Raw genomic sequence first — 13603 nt, forward strand, 5'->3', positions numbered from 1 at the left:
CCCCATCGATCAAAGAAATCAGTCACAGCTTGCACTGCATGCGGCCGAGCATTGTCCTGCAAAATGATGGGTGGGTTCTGCAGAAAGTGTGACCGCTTCTTTCTCAAAGCTGGTCGCAGGTTGTGTTCCAAAAATGAACAGCAATACTGTGCATTGACAGTGCTGCCAGGGAACGGTATGCTTTAGGATAACACCATCACAGTTGTACACGAGAATCACCATAACTTTCACATTGCTAGGGTTCTGACAAACTTTTGATTTTCGTGGTGACCTGTAATGACGACATTCGTTCGTTTGGCGTTTCATTTGTGGTTTGTACGATTTGGCCCATGTCTCATCCACCGTAATGATACGGCATAAGAAAGCCTCTCCTTCACGCTCATAGCGCTCCAAGTGGTTACGAGCAGCGTCATATCGTACCCATTTCTGCATTTCTGTCAAATCATGCGGAACCCATTGTGATGCAGTTTTTTTCATGCCCAGGCGTTCCTTCAGATTATGAAGCACAGTGTATGCGCTAATTCTGTCTCTCAGGCCAGCTCACTAATCATATGGCGTCAATCACTCTCCAGTAACACGGAAAGAGTATTCTACTTCTTCACTGACACTAGGATGACCTGGCCGATGCCTATCTGCCACATTTTGGCGTCCCTCGTAGGCTTCTACTCACCTTGCCACTGTTCTGTAAGGCAATGCAGATTCCCTGCAAGCCTCTTGAAGACCTTGATGACACTGTCGTGCTGTACGGCCTCTGGCACATTCAATCTTTATCCAACTCCGTTGTTCCTGTTTCGAAAACATCGTGACAACACTACATTAGACCGCCAGTTAACATGAGGCTCCGTTCTTTTCGTCACTGCGCATGCGCATGATGTGGTGAGGGAGAGTCCATTTGCTCTGAGGTAAGGTAGGTATAAGCGACATTATTTGATTCCATTGCATGGCGTCTCTACAGCAGTGTTGCCACTATTAAAGTTCCAACCCTCTTATATAAATAAATGAATAAATATAAATTTTATATATTTTGTGTAGATTATGGCAGAATCACACAAAGATGGGGTTCAGCTGATCCTTCCAGACAGTTCATGCCTAAATGATGTGATAAACACAATGCTGAAGCCTGATAAAAGTCTCACAGGTAATTTATACTTCACAGTACTGCTTTTCAGGAAGTCTAGCTCATCCAGTGTTGAAAATTACGTGTATATTGTGACTAGTGTTCCCTTAGGAGTGAGCCCACTGTACTTAACAGTAGAACATAGTCAGCAAAGGGGACCTGCATCTTATCGGCTCCAGGCAATGATAGCAGTTTGATATTCCTCATATACACAAAGTTTAATTGTTCTTCTCGGAGATGAAGACAATGGATATCTCTGGTCTTAAAATGGAGACTTTAAACGTGACAGCCCAATAGCAATACCAGTTCTCCTGAAGTACATTGTGTGACTGAAAATTTATGCATTACAGTGCATTCATACATTGTATACTGGAATACATCATTTGCACAAACAGCATAAAATTAACATGTACAATGAAATCCCATATTTGGTGAATATTTTTTTCTGCTCCTAGTTGAACCCAGTATAAACAGTTGACATGTAATTTTTCTTTGTTTGTTGAATTTTAATTTGGAAGATAATCAGACTAGTGTAAAAAACTTTTTTTTTCTTTGTGATTGTGGTCAAAATGACAATTAGTATTCAAGTTTCCTCTCTATCAGAACTTCAACTTATGCAAACAAATGTTTGAGCATTATTGTGTTTAGTATTTTTTTTATTGCTATTAGGGTGGGACTAAGTCCCTTGTACTGATAGGTGAGGATAATTGTGGAGCAATTGCTGGAATGAAGATTGGCAGGGGAAACCGAAGTACTCGGAGAAAACCAGCCCCATTGCCACTTTGTCCACCACAAATCCCACTTGTCCAAACCCGGGACACTGCCGTGGGAAGCCAGCAACTAACCGCTTGAGCTATGGCACGGCCATTGTGTTTAGTAAGTCTTATATAAAATCAAGAACTTTCCTGATATAACTTTGCATAACCTGTATTTGGTCAGAACTTTAATGTAGTGCAGGAAAAGCCATTCCCCAAGATGTTCATTAAATAGGGATTTCACTGTAATTTGTATGAAGGTGACTGGGTTACATGTTGGGCATTGAATTTTGTTTTGATTTTTTAGCATAACACCCACATTACATGAAGCTCAAATCAGCTCAAATTTTTGTTATGAATAACATGTTGTAGAAAGAATTAAATATTTAGTTAAAAGGACAGTTTATATTTGGAACATATTCACTCTGCTGCATGCTTATGAGAATAGAAGAAAAAAATAAATTATGCATGTGGTGTAATTTGCAGTTTTAGGTTTGTGTCTAATGAGTGAAAATGCATTTGGAAAATAAGAGTATGTGTTCTGTGTACATATTTACTGCACATGAAATAAGTACAGAAGTGATAGTCACCTTGCTTTAAGAAATTTATTGTCATTTCATCATATTTTCATTCCAGAATGGAAAATCTTCATGGAAGGTGATATTAAATACTTGGAGTTGCCCATCGGCAAGACCATAGACTTCCTTGTTCTTCATAAAATGAATAGTGTGACTCTCATGGGCTGTGAAGCAAATGAAGAAATTATGGTGTATGTCCATACCACCATGACTAAGGAAATTAACAGTTACTGCAATTCCACTAAAGAGAAATCTTATGTTCCAAGATATTCTGAACTTTGTTTTGCCAGATATGAAGGTAAGTTCTGGGGGTTTTACCCTTCGCATAGGTTCTCCATTCCTGTATTCCATAATTCAGTCATTTCAGTCCCTTTCGTTCATTTTCATTCCTTCCGTCCTGTAATAAACTGCTTTTGATCTCCCCTTTCCATGTTTTGCATTTGATGCCCATTGAATCAGTTGTCTTGGCAAGAAGTTTGCTTATGTCTGCATGTCAGTGTCACCACATTTTATTTTCCATTCTTTGTACATTGTGTATGTGTGTGTGTGTTGATCCTGCCTGGGCCGATTCTCTGTGTCTTTGCACCTACATCTAATTAATCTCTTTTTAAGTAGTCCTTTGTGATCTACTTTGAGGTTTCCCAGTTTTAAGTACACTCTATTCTTGTATTCTCTGTGTGTCAATCATTCTGTTTTATGAATTGCATGTAATTAGTAGGGCTAGGATTTTTATGTAGTATCAACATGCAAAATATGTACATAATTATGTAACAAAAACCTCTGAAATATGCAGTAAAATATGTGGATTAATTAAAATATGTAGCATCACATACACATAATAGTTCATTTTGTAAGCAATCTTTATTTACGGTCTTTTGCCACAGTCATTGATCTTTTTATGCAACGCACACAATTAGAATCTTTTCCATATTTTTTGGGGTCAGTGATTGTCTTTTATATGATAGAATGTGTTTGTAGGCTGAAAAGGATCTTTCTACATAACGTGATGTCACTGGTTGCTATTTTAACAAAGGAATTTTCTCAGGAGCAATGTCTTCACAGTTTCAGAGTGTTCACTATCTTGTTGACACTGCAGGGGACAAGGGTGCATCTAGCACGTGCTGCTTATAAGATTGAACTCAATGTGGGACTTTCAGAAACATATTTTTGTCATCAAAATTAATTTATTCACTTGGGAGAACTTGTCTCTAACCTTCTTGCCAACGTGTTGCAATCCATGAACCAGGCAAGTAAAATAAATCAAATCAGTAAAACACTTTTATCACAGTTGCAGCTTTTAGCATATATGCCATAGCATCTTAATTCAAAATTAGCACCTTCTCATGAACTCCAGCAGTCCACAACATTCATTCGCAAACCTTGCAACAGTGGAATGATCCATATGGTGCAGAACTTTGGAGCAAATCAAATGTGGATTAGAAGGAACTTCAGTGTCTGACTTGCCAGCCACAAGGCTCATGATAAAGCAACCCATGGAATCCATTGTTTCGTCCACAGCAACCCATATAAAGGCAAAACAACACTACTCAGATTCTTACAAAAATCCCAAACCCCCAGGTCACACTAATGAACGAAATTACCTGGAGATTGTAGTTTACTGTGATTTTCAAAAGAGATATTACCTTCCAGATTTCTCTATCATTGTAGAAAGAGTCTTTTGGAAGGGTGGATACCATTAGTAAGGTATTTAACCAGAATACACATAAAAAACTGTAGACACTTTCCACTTCAAAATGCAAGCAAAGAAAAATATCACAGAATATGTAGAATGAAATTCAGCTGTAACAATGCTAATGCTGCAGTTCTTGGAGATTATTACTTTTTGGGCTTCTACATGGTAAGAAATAAAATATGTATTTACATAAAAATGCCAACTCTAACAATTACTGTGTTCTTGTTGTCCCCATTCCATGTTTTCAAGTTATTGTCCATTGAATTAGTATTTTTACCATCAGCATTCTCCCTACATGTCTGTACTGCCACAATTCTTCATCTTTTATCAATTGTTTCTGTATATTTTATTTTTTATACTGTCATGGCAAGTAACTGTAGATGGGTATTGAATTAATAATTTGATTCATTGGACACACAACTGGCAACTTGTGACTACACTGTACAAATCACTATCACACACAGACTAGTCTCAGTCACAGCCTTCACTGCATTGCTTGGTGGCAGCTTCCAATGGCAGACATTCCCTTTCCTCGTGAGTTCCCAAAATGTCTCCAGCTTCTGCAACCCTCAACTGACTGACTAATGGCAGCTGGTTCTTGCTATATTTACCCTCAGCATGGACTGCATAGAAAACGCCATCTTCTGTTGTTGCATTTCTATCTGTTGTGGGGAGCACATGGTCACTACTGAGCCACTGCATAGCAACCGCTGTCTCCGCTGGCTTCACAATTCTGGATTTCAGCAGACATACCATAGTTGGGTCTGTCAATTTCAGTCGCACGTTAGCCGAATCATTCATCTGTATCTCTATAAGGACCTGGGATCAATTTTTCTTAATGGAATATAATAAAATTTACAATAAAAATTGTGAAGCTGTATATGAAGATCCAAAACTAAGATAGAAGGAAGCTTAAATTTAATCCCACAAACTAAACCCAGAAACATTGGTGCCAGGAGAAAAATGAAATTTCAGATAGGCCTAATTTTGTACTTCCTCCAAGAATGGATACTTGCAGTTTCCAAAGTCTTATGTTCATTCAGAATACTGAAAGATGATGGACAAAGTTTCAGAGTCTCAATCACATTTTTCTCACTTTTGAGCGACTGGGAGCACAGAACAAGTAAGTACAAATTGATTTTCAGGGTGTAATGCAGCGTTAATAGTGGTCACAGTGAAACGTCAGTTTCAGATTCTCCAATTCTACATTTTACCTGATTATGTGCACTTTTTCAGTGGTTCTGCCTAGACACCAGTAAGGACAGTGTTAAATTTTGACTGATAACGTTTCACAACCCTATGGGCCTGCATGACCTGTTACAGGGATAGTTTTACTTTTACTTTTTACTTATTGCGTTTTCTCAAATGTATGTTCTTGCTGAATTTGCACTTTATTTGGGAGGGGGGAGCAGTGGGTCTGAATGCTAAGCTGGGGGAAAAATCTTAAGTTTAAGTATTTTGACACAGATAATTGACCTTGGATCATTGAATTTGTGTCTTAAATGAAGGAAAACCTTAAAGCGAGGAACATGAAATGGGTTTTCCACTTTATGAATGCATTGTCATCATTTCTAAAGTAGTCATGATGCTGTTTGTATTTTATAACAACCAGACTTCTGAGAATCTGTTTGTGTAATAATCAGTCATAATAACTGGACATTTTAAGATTATTTTTATTGCTGTGGAAATGTTTAATTATATCAAATGAGATTGTTTTGCTGATAGTTTATTGACTTCTCAGTAATATCAAATAAATATTGGTGTCATGGTGTTTGTGTGATTCAGTTCTGCACATGTTCTTAAGTAAAGTAAGTATAGTAAAGCTATCCTTGTAACAGGCCATGAAGGCCCATAGGGTTGTGAGACGTTGAGGGTCCCACATTATATAGACGATCGGCTCAAAGACGGCGGTAAGGTTGTCAGCCTTACGCGCCAGCTGTGCTTTACTCCCCAGAAAAATTATTTAATTCCTGGTACTCATTTATGTGACAGGCTGAGTGAACCCCAGGGCCATATTGCGGCCAGAAGGATTAGATCAATTGAAAAAATCCAATGACCTCATCAGGATTTGAACCCGCGACCTCCCGACTTGTAGCATAGTTATGTAAATGAATTGTGTGTTGCAGATGGAGTATGGTACCGTGCCATGTGCCTTGAAGAACATTCTTCAAAAGAAAACAATATAATATTCTTAGATTTTGGCAACATGGCTTATATTGACAAGACACGTATTCGTAAGATGGTACCAGAATTTGTTGAAACTCCAGCTGTTGCTCTCTTATGTTCAATGAAAGGTAAATTGTTGGCATAATTTTTATTACTTTCCTTTTTGTTGTTCTTTATGGCTCCAGTAGTGGGACTAACAATGAAAAAAGCATATTTTCCAGAATGTATTTGTTTCTTTATCTCATTTATCTCTTCTCCACTGAGCAGATTCGTGTTCTTCTAGTATATGGGAATTTATGGCAGTAGAGTGTGAAGGTTTACACTGGATTGAAATTATTAGAAGGTGGGGCCCAGTGGTAGAATTTTTTAAACATAAGCTTTTCAGAGAAGAGTGTGCCATTAAACAACTTGTCCCCAAAATGTGAATTTATTGCTAGTTGCATGTTGAGATTATAAATCACCAATGGGCCGAGTAGATTTTAAAATAACAGTAGTATGTATATAAAGAGAGATTAAAATTTGAGAAAATTTACACTTCTCTGATATATATTGAATATGTTTATAGAATGAAGTGGTATTGTTCTCAGGAATTGATAAAAACTCATCTGAGACACTGAAGAAGCGTGTAGATGAGTTGATTCAAGTGAACAAAATATACAAGGCACATGTTGTATCATGCCTTGAACCAGGAAACTACGTCATAGAGTTTCCCCATATTACAGAAGTACTAATCAAGGAAAACCTGCTTCCATCAGGTGAGTCAGACATTGATGAAATGCTGCATCACTTTTTCATCTTATTTGCCCTGTTTTATCTCCCACCTCAAATGTTCGTATGTGACATGTTTGGTATAATTTTAAAGTAGCTTGAACTGTATGTCAAGGACAGAATCCTGTGTATGGTTGTTAGCGGTCCATCTTCGTACCCAGGAGGTATGAGTTCTTGATCTCATTCCAGAGACCAACTTTCATGGTTTTATGGTTTTTGGCAATCTTTTCATGCAGAATCTACAACCCACAGTTGCTTCCATACCAATTCATCATTACCCTTGCAGCAGTTATTTTGTAACCTATGAAGCAAAGGCAAAGTCTCTACATATTTAAAAGCTGCACTATGAAGACAGATGTGGAAGTGAAGGTATAGGTCCATGCATTCTTTAACCTGAGAGGTAGTGGGTAGTGAATTGTCCCCTCTAGACCTTTAGAAAAATTTGTAGCACATATTTAATAGGAGGTTTTATGGGCCACAGATGTGATCTGGATGTATTGTGCCTGGTAGAATCAGTCATTGGTCATCCAGCCTATAGCCTAGTCACAATAGTGACTGAGCCATCCTAGCTCCTTTCTCTGTAACCTGTGTAGTTCTTAAAGCAAAATTACTTTTATGAGTTCTTAGCAAGAAATGCATGAAGAGGTTCCATCCAGTCTTCTCATCTTTCATTTATGTCTGTTTTCTCACTAGGGCTCTAAATTTAGCTCTTCTCTCCCAATTAAGGGGTTTGTTCCCCCTCCCCCATGATCTCAAGAGGACTCGGTTGTATTTCATACGTAATACATAGGTTGGATAAAAAGTAGTTGCAACACCTCTATCGTTCTGAAATGACTTTATTACCTGAGGTAAACACACTTACATTCCTTCAATATAATCGCCCCCCATGTGTACCACCTTCTGCCAAATTTGTGGAAGGCATCGTACACCATCAGCGCATCCACTTCTGTTGTAACATAACCCTTGCAGTGGTTCTTTCATTTCGGCAAAGATATCATAATCGCACGGACTCATATCTGGTGAGTGTGGCGGATGTTGCAGTATCTCCCATCGCCAGCGGCGAAGGAGATCCTTGACAGCGTCAGCAGTATGAGCCCTTTCATTGTCATGAAGGATGATGGGGTTCATTGCCAACAAGTGTCATCGCTTTCTCCTGAGTGTTGGATGAAGAAGATTACGCAGGAAATTGCAGTAGTAGGCAGCGTTTACTGTCTGTCGTTAAGGTACAGTGTGGTGCAGTATCACTCCATCAGTGTCATATACCACAATGAACATCGCCTTCACATTACTCTTTCTCTTTACTCTCGCACTTTCTTTGGACGAGGAGAGCCAGGATGCTTCCATTCATTTGATTGTCGCTTCAAGTGCGGTTCATATGAGCAAGCCCAAGTTTCATCCAGAGTGATGATCCTTCCAAGGAAGTCGTCGCCTTCCTTCTGGTACTGGTCCAACAAGTCTTGTGCAATTGCATAATGTTGCCATTGTTGCACCTCAGACAATGTATGGGGTACCCAGTGCACTGCAATTTTGTGGTATCCAAGAATATCGTGCAGCATGTATAGCACGGTTTTGTGACATATGCCTACCTCAGCAGCTAACTCCCATGCAACCCATCGACGATAGACATCCAGCAAAGAAGCAAAAAGCTGAATTGTGTGGCTGTCAACATGGCGTCATCCTGAATGGCGTCCCTCCCTTCACGGAACAATTTCACCCATCGTGCCACTGTGCAATATGACAAAGCAGCATCACCACATGCTTTTCTCAGTCCCTGATAACAGTTTTGTGCACTATGACCTCGTGCAATTTCAATTTTTATCCAGGAGCCTTGTTCTTGTTTTGTAAACATGTTCTTAGGGCGCTTGAACTGGGCTCCTGCACTTCAAGACATTGCACAATGCAACTAAATGAAGCATGACCAGAGCCACTCACTGCACTACTTCAACTGAATTTCTGCTATCAGCTACAGATATTGCTGGTGCCACCTGAAGCACATCTTTCATGTTACAGCAGTGTTGCCACTACNCCTTCACGGAACAATTTCACCCATCGTGCCACTGTGCAATATGACAAAGCAGCATCACCACATGCTTTTCTCAGTCCCTGATAACAGTTTTGTGCACTATGACCTCGTGCAATTTCAATTTTTATCCAGGAGCCTTGTTCTTGTTTTGTAAACATGTTCTTAGGGCGCTTGAACTGGGCTCCTGCACGTCAAGACATTGCACAATGCAACTAAATGAAGCATGACCAGAGCCACTCACTGCACTACTTCAACTGAATTTCTGCTATCAGCTACAGATATTGCTGGTGCCACCTGAAGCACATCTTTCATGTTACAGCAGTGTTGCCACTACCTTTTATCCAACCCTTGTATGTGTCCATGCAGTGGCGTAGTTCAATGGTGTTGTGGCAGGCTGCATGTTGGATGATCAGGGTTGTATTCATTGTAGAGAAAGGATGTTTTTCTCTTCTCCACAGTGTCTAGATTGATCCTGGGGTCCACCCAGCTTCCTACGCACTAGGTACCACCGAATATTTCCACACAGGTAAAGTGAATGAAACTGACCCCTCACCTCTGTCTAGTGCTGAGGTCAGGTACAGCTTCTTGGCATTGTGCTTAATTAAGCACAGAGACAAATTTACCTTTACCTTACAATGCAACAGTATCCATAATTTTACTATCTTGTAGCGTTCTGCTTTCAGTTCTTGTTAATGTTGTGCTTCAGATTATATTCATTTTTTTACGTTCCTAATTCTGTATCAATTTGCAGTTCCACAACAGAGTGCTGCATTTGAAACTCTTGTACATTTGTTGATTACTGCCAGGGATTAAATGAGGTCATCAGGTGTCTAATCCTGTGATTGGTGTGATTCTTTTTCCAGAAAAGTAAGTGGAAATGGAGGCTGGAAATGATGGAGAGAGAAGGTGGAATCACCCATGCATTGTTGGTCTGTGTGTCTCAGTTTTGTTGTTATATTTTATTAAAATATGTCCCAATCCATTTTAGTCATAGTCTTTAATGACAGTGATAAGGCCTTGACTGATTCTGATTATCTTGTAATAGAAAATGTCTGTACAATATTGATTATTCAAGTCTACATTAATATCTGTTCTCCCCATAAATGAAAATGCTAGTCACTGTCTCATCATTGGTGACAAGTAAATTTGATAATTAGTGTTGCATGTAAACCTAAATGTCACATGCATTGACATGATCTGTCAGAGACATAACAGTTGTTTGTAATTTATACACATTCCATTCTTTAAGTTGTAGAGAGACTGCAGTTTAAATAGTACTGAGTTTGTATTATTATTGTTCCCAGTCTCCCCCCCCCTCCCCAATGTACTGTAACACATTACATCCATACAAGAAATTTCTATCGTTGATAGTTTGTATTATATTATCTGAAATTGACATCTTCATGTTCTGGATGTAGGCCGATACAGTACCATAACATTCTTTCTGTGGATTTTCAGTATTTTATAGTTAGTGATGGGCACGTGAGAGACTAATTATGTGCATATGGTTCTTTCTTTTATAACTGCAGAACTTTGATCTTGTGTGGTATGAAAATAATAATGTTATTTTATGTGTTTCTCTTTAAACTAAAAACATAGCATTCAGAACTATATGCTTGATATTTTCAATATTTGCGTTCAGTTTAGAGTGCAAATGGGCACATAGTTTTGTTGTACTGAATGACATGTGGTCAGAGCTAATGAAGTGCTGTATAATTATCGCTTTCACGCTCATGACAGCATCTTATCAGGGCTGATGTTCTTAGTCAAGCCCAGGTTCGTTCATTTTCCCACACTTTTCTTGTATAAAACAAAGTACATTGATGATATATAATATGTAGGAACTATGCTACCATCTACACAACAAATATTTCAATTATTATTATATTATATATTGTCTGAGAGACACAACAGGATGCAACCAATGAAAAAAAATGCATTGGTGGGTGTTTTTTTATACATTTTGCACCATAAGAGTGTTCTTTTTGCCTACCTCTTTGCATTTTTCCTTTATTATATAAGTAGGCACTATATAGTTCCCTCTTCCCACACTGCAAACAGGATTTAATATGGTAGTGAGTTTTTTCTGATCCTCTTACTCATTTTTCCTTTATTGCGCAAGTAGGTACTATGTAGGTCTCCCTCCCCCTCTGTTTTTTAAATAAATCAAAGAACATCCTCTCCCCCAGACTGCAAGCAAGATTGAATCTGTTACTGACTTATATGAAATCTGGGCTTGACATAAAAGTGCCGAATCTCATTGACCTATTAGTCTTGCAGCAGTGTTCTTTATTGGACATGCACTTTTTGGAAGAGCAGAACGGAAGTCTTGAATGTTGCATTTCTGCTAATATTGTTATTTGTAGAATGTATTGGTATCATACTGGAAAAGTAATGTTCAGCACAGATTCTACATCCATGCCTCAAAGCATGTAGGAATTTTACATCTGATATCTTCATTTTAAAATTAGATGGGATTTGGATTATGTAGGTCTTGTGTTTTCATTTGATGAATGAATCTCTGTGGTAGGATTGTTGGACTACTGTATGGTAAGTGAAAGTATATGTGGAATCTCAAAGTAAAAGTTAGCAGATTAAGTGGTGGATTCTTTTCTGCTTATGACATAATTCATATCTTATCAAGCCATTTCTCTTAGTATACATCTGAGCCGTGTCCCTTGACCCTGTGGGTAAAGAACCCAGTTCTTCTACCCACTTAGACCCGTGAACCCCTGCTCAATATGGGTAAGGGACAGGCTCATAAGAAACGACTTGCTTGTAGCGTGATGCACTATGCCTCCCTAAGGTCGAGTAAGGGATCTCGGGGGAGGAAAACCACTGTCGGCACAAAGGGCCAGGCTGGACGGATCCGCTAGTCAGAAACTGGTATGGAACGTACAGCACAAGTATACATAAACACCACTGGCGTTCTTAAACATATACATAAATATATATTAATAACATATGTATACAGATGGGCCCGCCTGAAGGGCAGTAACCGGTCAGAACATGTGATAAATGAGTGATACAGAACTACGCTGTGCCTAGCCGCACAGAACTCAAGTCAGGCACGCCTCATGGCGTCTCTCTACTTCTCCAGTACAAGCATGTACTTAGGCAAGCCTTGAGGGCACAAGGAAATATAAACAGCTTACATACACGCCTGAGGGGCGATCTGCTGTTTAGCACAACCTTAGACTAAACCAAATTATCCTACGCCAAACGGCGTTCATAATCGAAAGAAAATAATTACTTCAGTAAGTCACTTACTTGTATTGCTGAATTTACAAACTCAAAAATTTACTTCAGGACTTGATCCACCCTTGACCATGTCGTGAGGGCACTCTTCCCCCTTCAACCACTGCTGCGGGCCGAAACCGAATTTCCAGCAAAATCAATTCAACTTTACGAAACCAAATTTAGACGCAGCGATGTTTCCTTTCTGAGGTCAACGGGAAGAGAGAAAGATACATTCACTTGTACTACCGATGAAACCTCTGTCTAAGTCCAGGGGGGGGGGATACAAGGTCAGCTGACCTGACGTCAGCCAAGGACATTAGCCGGAAAGAAGGGAAACGCTCGCATCCTGGCGCTTGGGGGGGGGGACTCCAAGGAACTTGACGAAGAAGAACCGTAGCACGGTTCACATCTTCCAGTGCTTTCCTGTGCCATGGTTGGGTGCATAGCCAATGTTATACTACACATACTTGTCTTTAAGAATCTGGATTCCACTTGAGGGCCACTTTCAAAGAATTCAGAGGTATAATATTCCCTCAGTATGCAGTCTTGTGAGTAATGTGAGCTTGGGAATACATCTAGGAATTACTGAAATATGTAAATATTCATCATTCTGCAAGCAGGCACCCTAGACAACAGTCTACATAAATTTCCACTTAACGACTATCATTAAATCCTGCATCATGAAACTTTAAATATATTGTAATTGTTTAAAATAGAGTTCTTCTGCAGGAAGTGTGTCATGATGCCATTCATGTCCCAGAAAATAGCACGATACTGGTCATTGTTTATTATTATACTTACTACCACACTTATAACAAGCAAAGTCTCACGATGTATAATATAAGCACACAGACTATTTATTCACTTTTAACAAATGAGTTTTTTTGTATGTTCAGTAAATTCATCAATAGAGTAAAAGGAGTTACTTTCACATATTCAGAGGTGGTCAGTGTTACCTGAGGACCCTGCATTGAATACTTTCATCATAAATTTACAATGTATGTTTAGTCATCTAAATACACAACTATTTCAGTTATCTTGTTAAAAATAACTTATTAAAATCATGAAAATGTTCAATTTTTAAAGATTATTCATGTGAACTGATTTATTCCAATATTATATTTAAGCATCCTGTTACACTCGCACAATATATATGAGACAAACTCCGTCTTAAGTGCAACAATTTAATTGTAGTTCTTTCTTCTTTCCTTCCTCCACACTACATGTTTCGGCCCTAAATGGCCATCATCAGGTGTGTATTCT

The 13603-nt window shown here is 38.9% G+C and overlaps 1 protein-coding gene across 2 annotated transcripts in view; it reads left to right on the forward strand.

Annotated features, from left to right (window-relative positions):
• Nucleotides 1-10374, forward strand: part of LOC111862163 (tudor domain-containing protein 1) — a 68835-nt gene extending 58461 nt beyond the window's left edge. For both annotated transcript variants that reach the window (XM_023847346.2, XM_023847347.2), the window contains 5 exons: nucleotides 1033-1138; nucleotides 2509-2748; nucleotides 6270-6437; nucleotides 6897-7064; nucleotides 9964-10374. In XM_023847346.2, coding sequence (XP_023703114.1) covers nucleotides 1033-1138; nucleotides 2509-2748; nucleotides 6270-6437; nucleotides 6897-7064; nucleotides 9964-9971 — 690 coding nt within the window. In that variant the 3' untranslated portion in view covers nucleotides 9972-10374. The remainder of the gene's footprint in view (nucleotides 1-1032; nucleotides 1139-2508; nucleotides 2749-6269; nucleotides 6438-6896; nucleotides 7065-9963) is intronic.
• The last annotated feature ends 3229 nt before the right edge of the window (nucleotides 10375-13603 follow it).

This window comes from Cryptotermes secundus, unplaced genomic scaffold, assembly GCF_002891405.2.
Source record: "Cryptotermes secundus unplaced genomic scaffold, Csec_1.0 scaffold859, whole genome shotgun sequence".
In the NCBI taxonomy this organism is placed as follows: Eukaryota; Metazoa; Arthropoda; class Insecta; order Blattodea; family Kalotermitidae; genus Cryptotermes; species Cryptotermes secundus.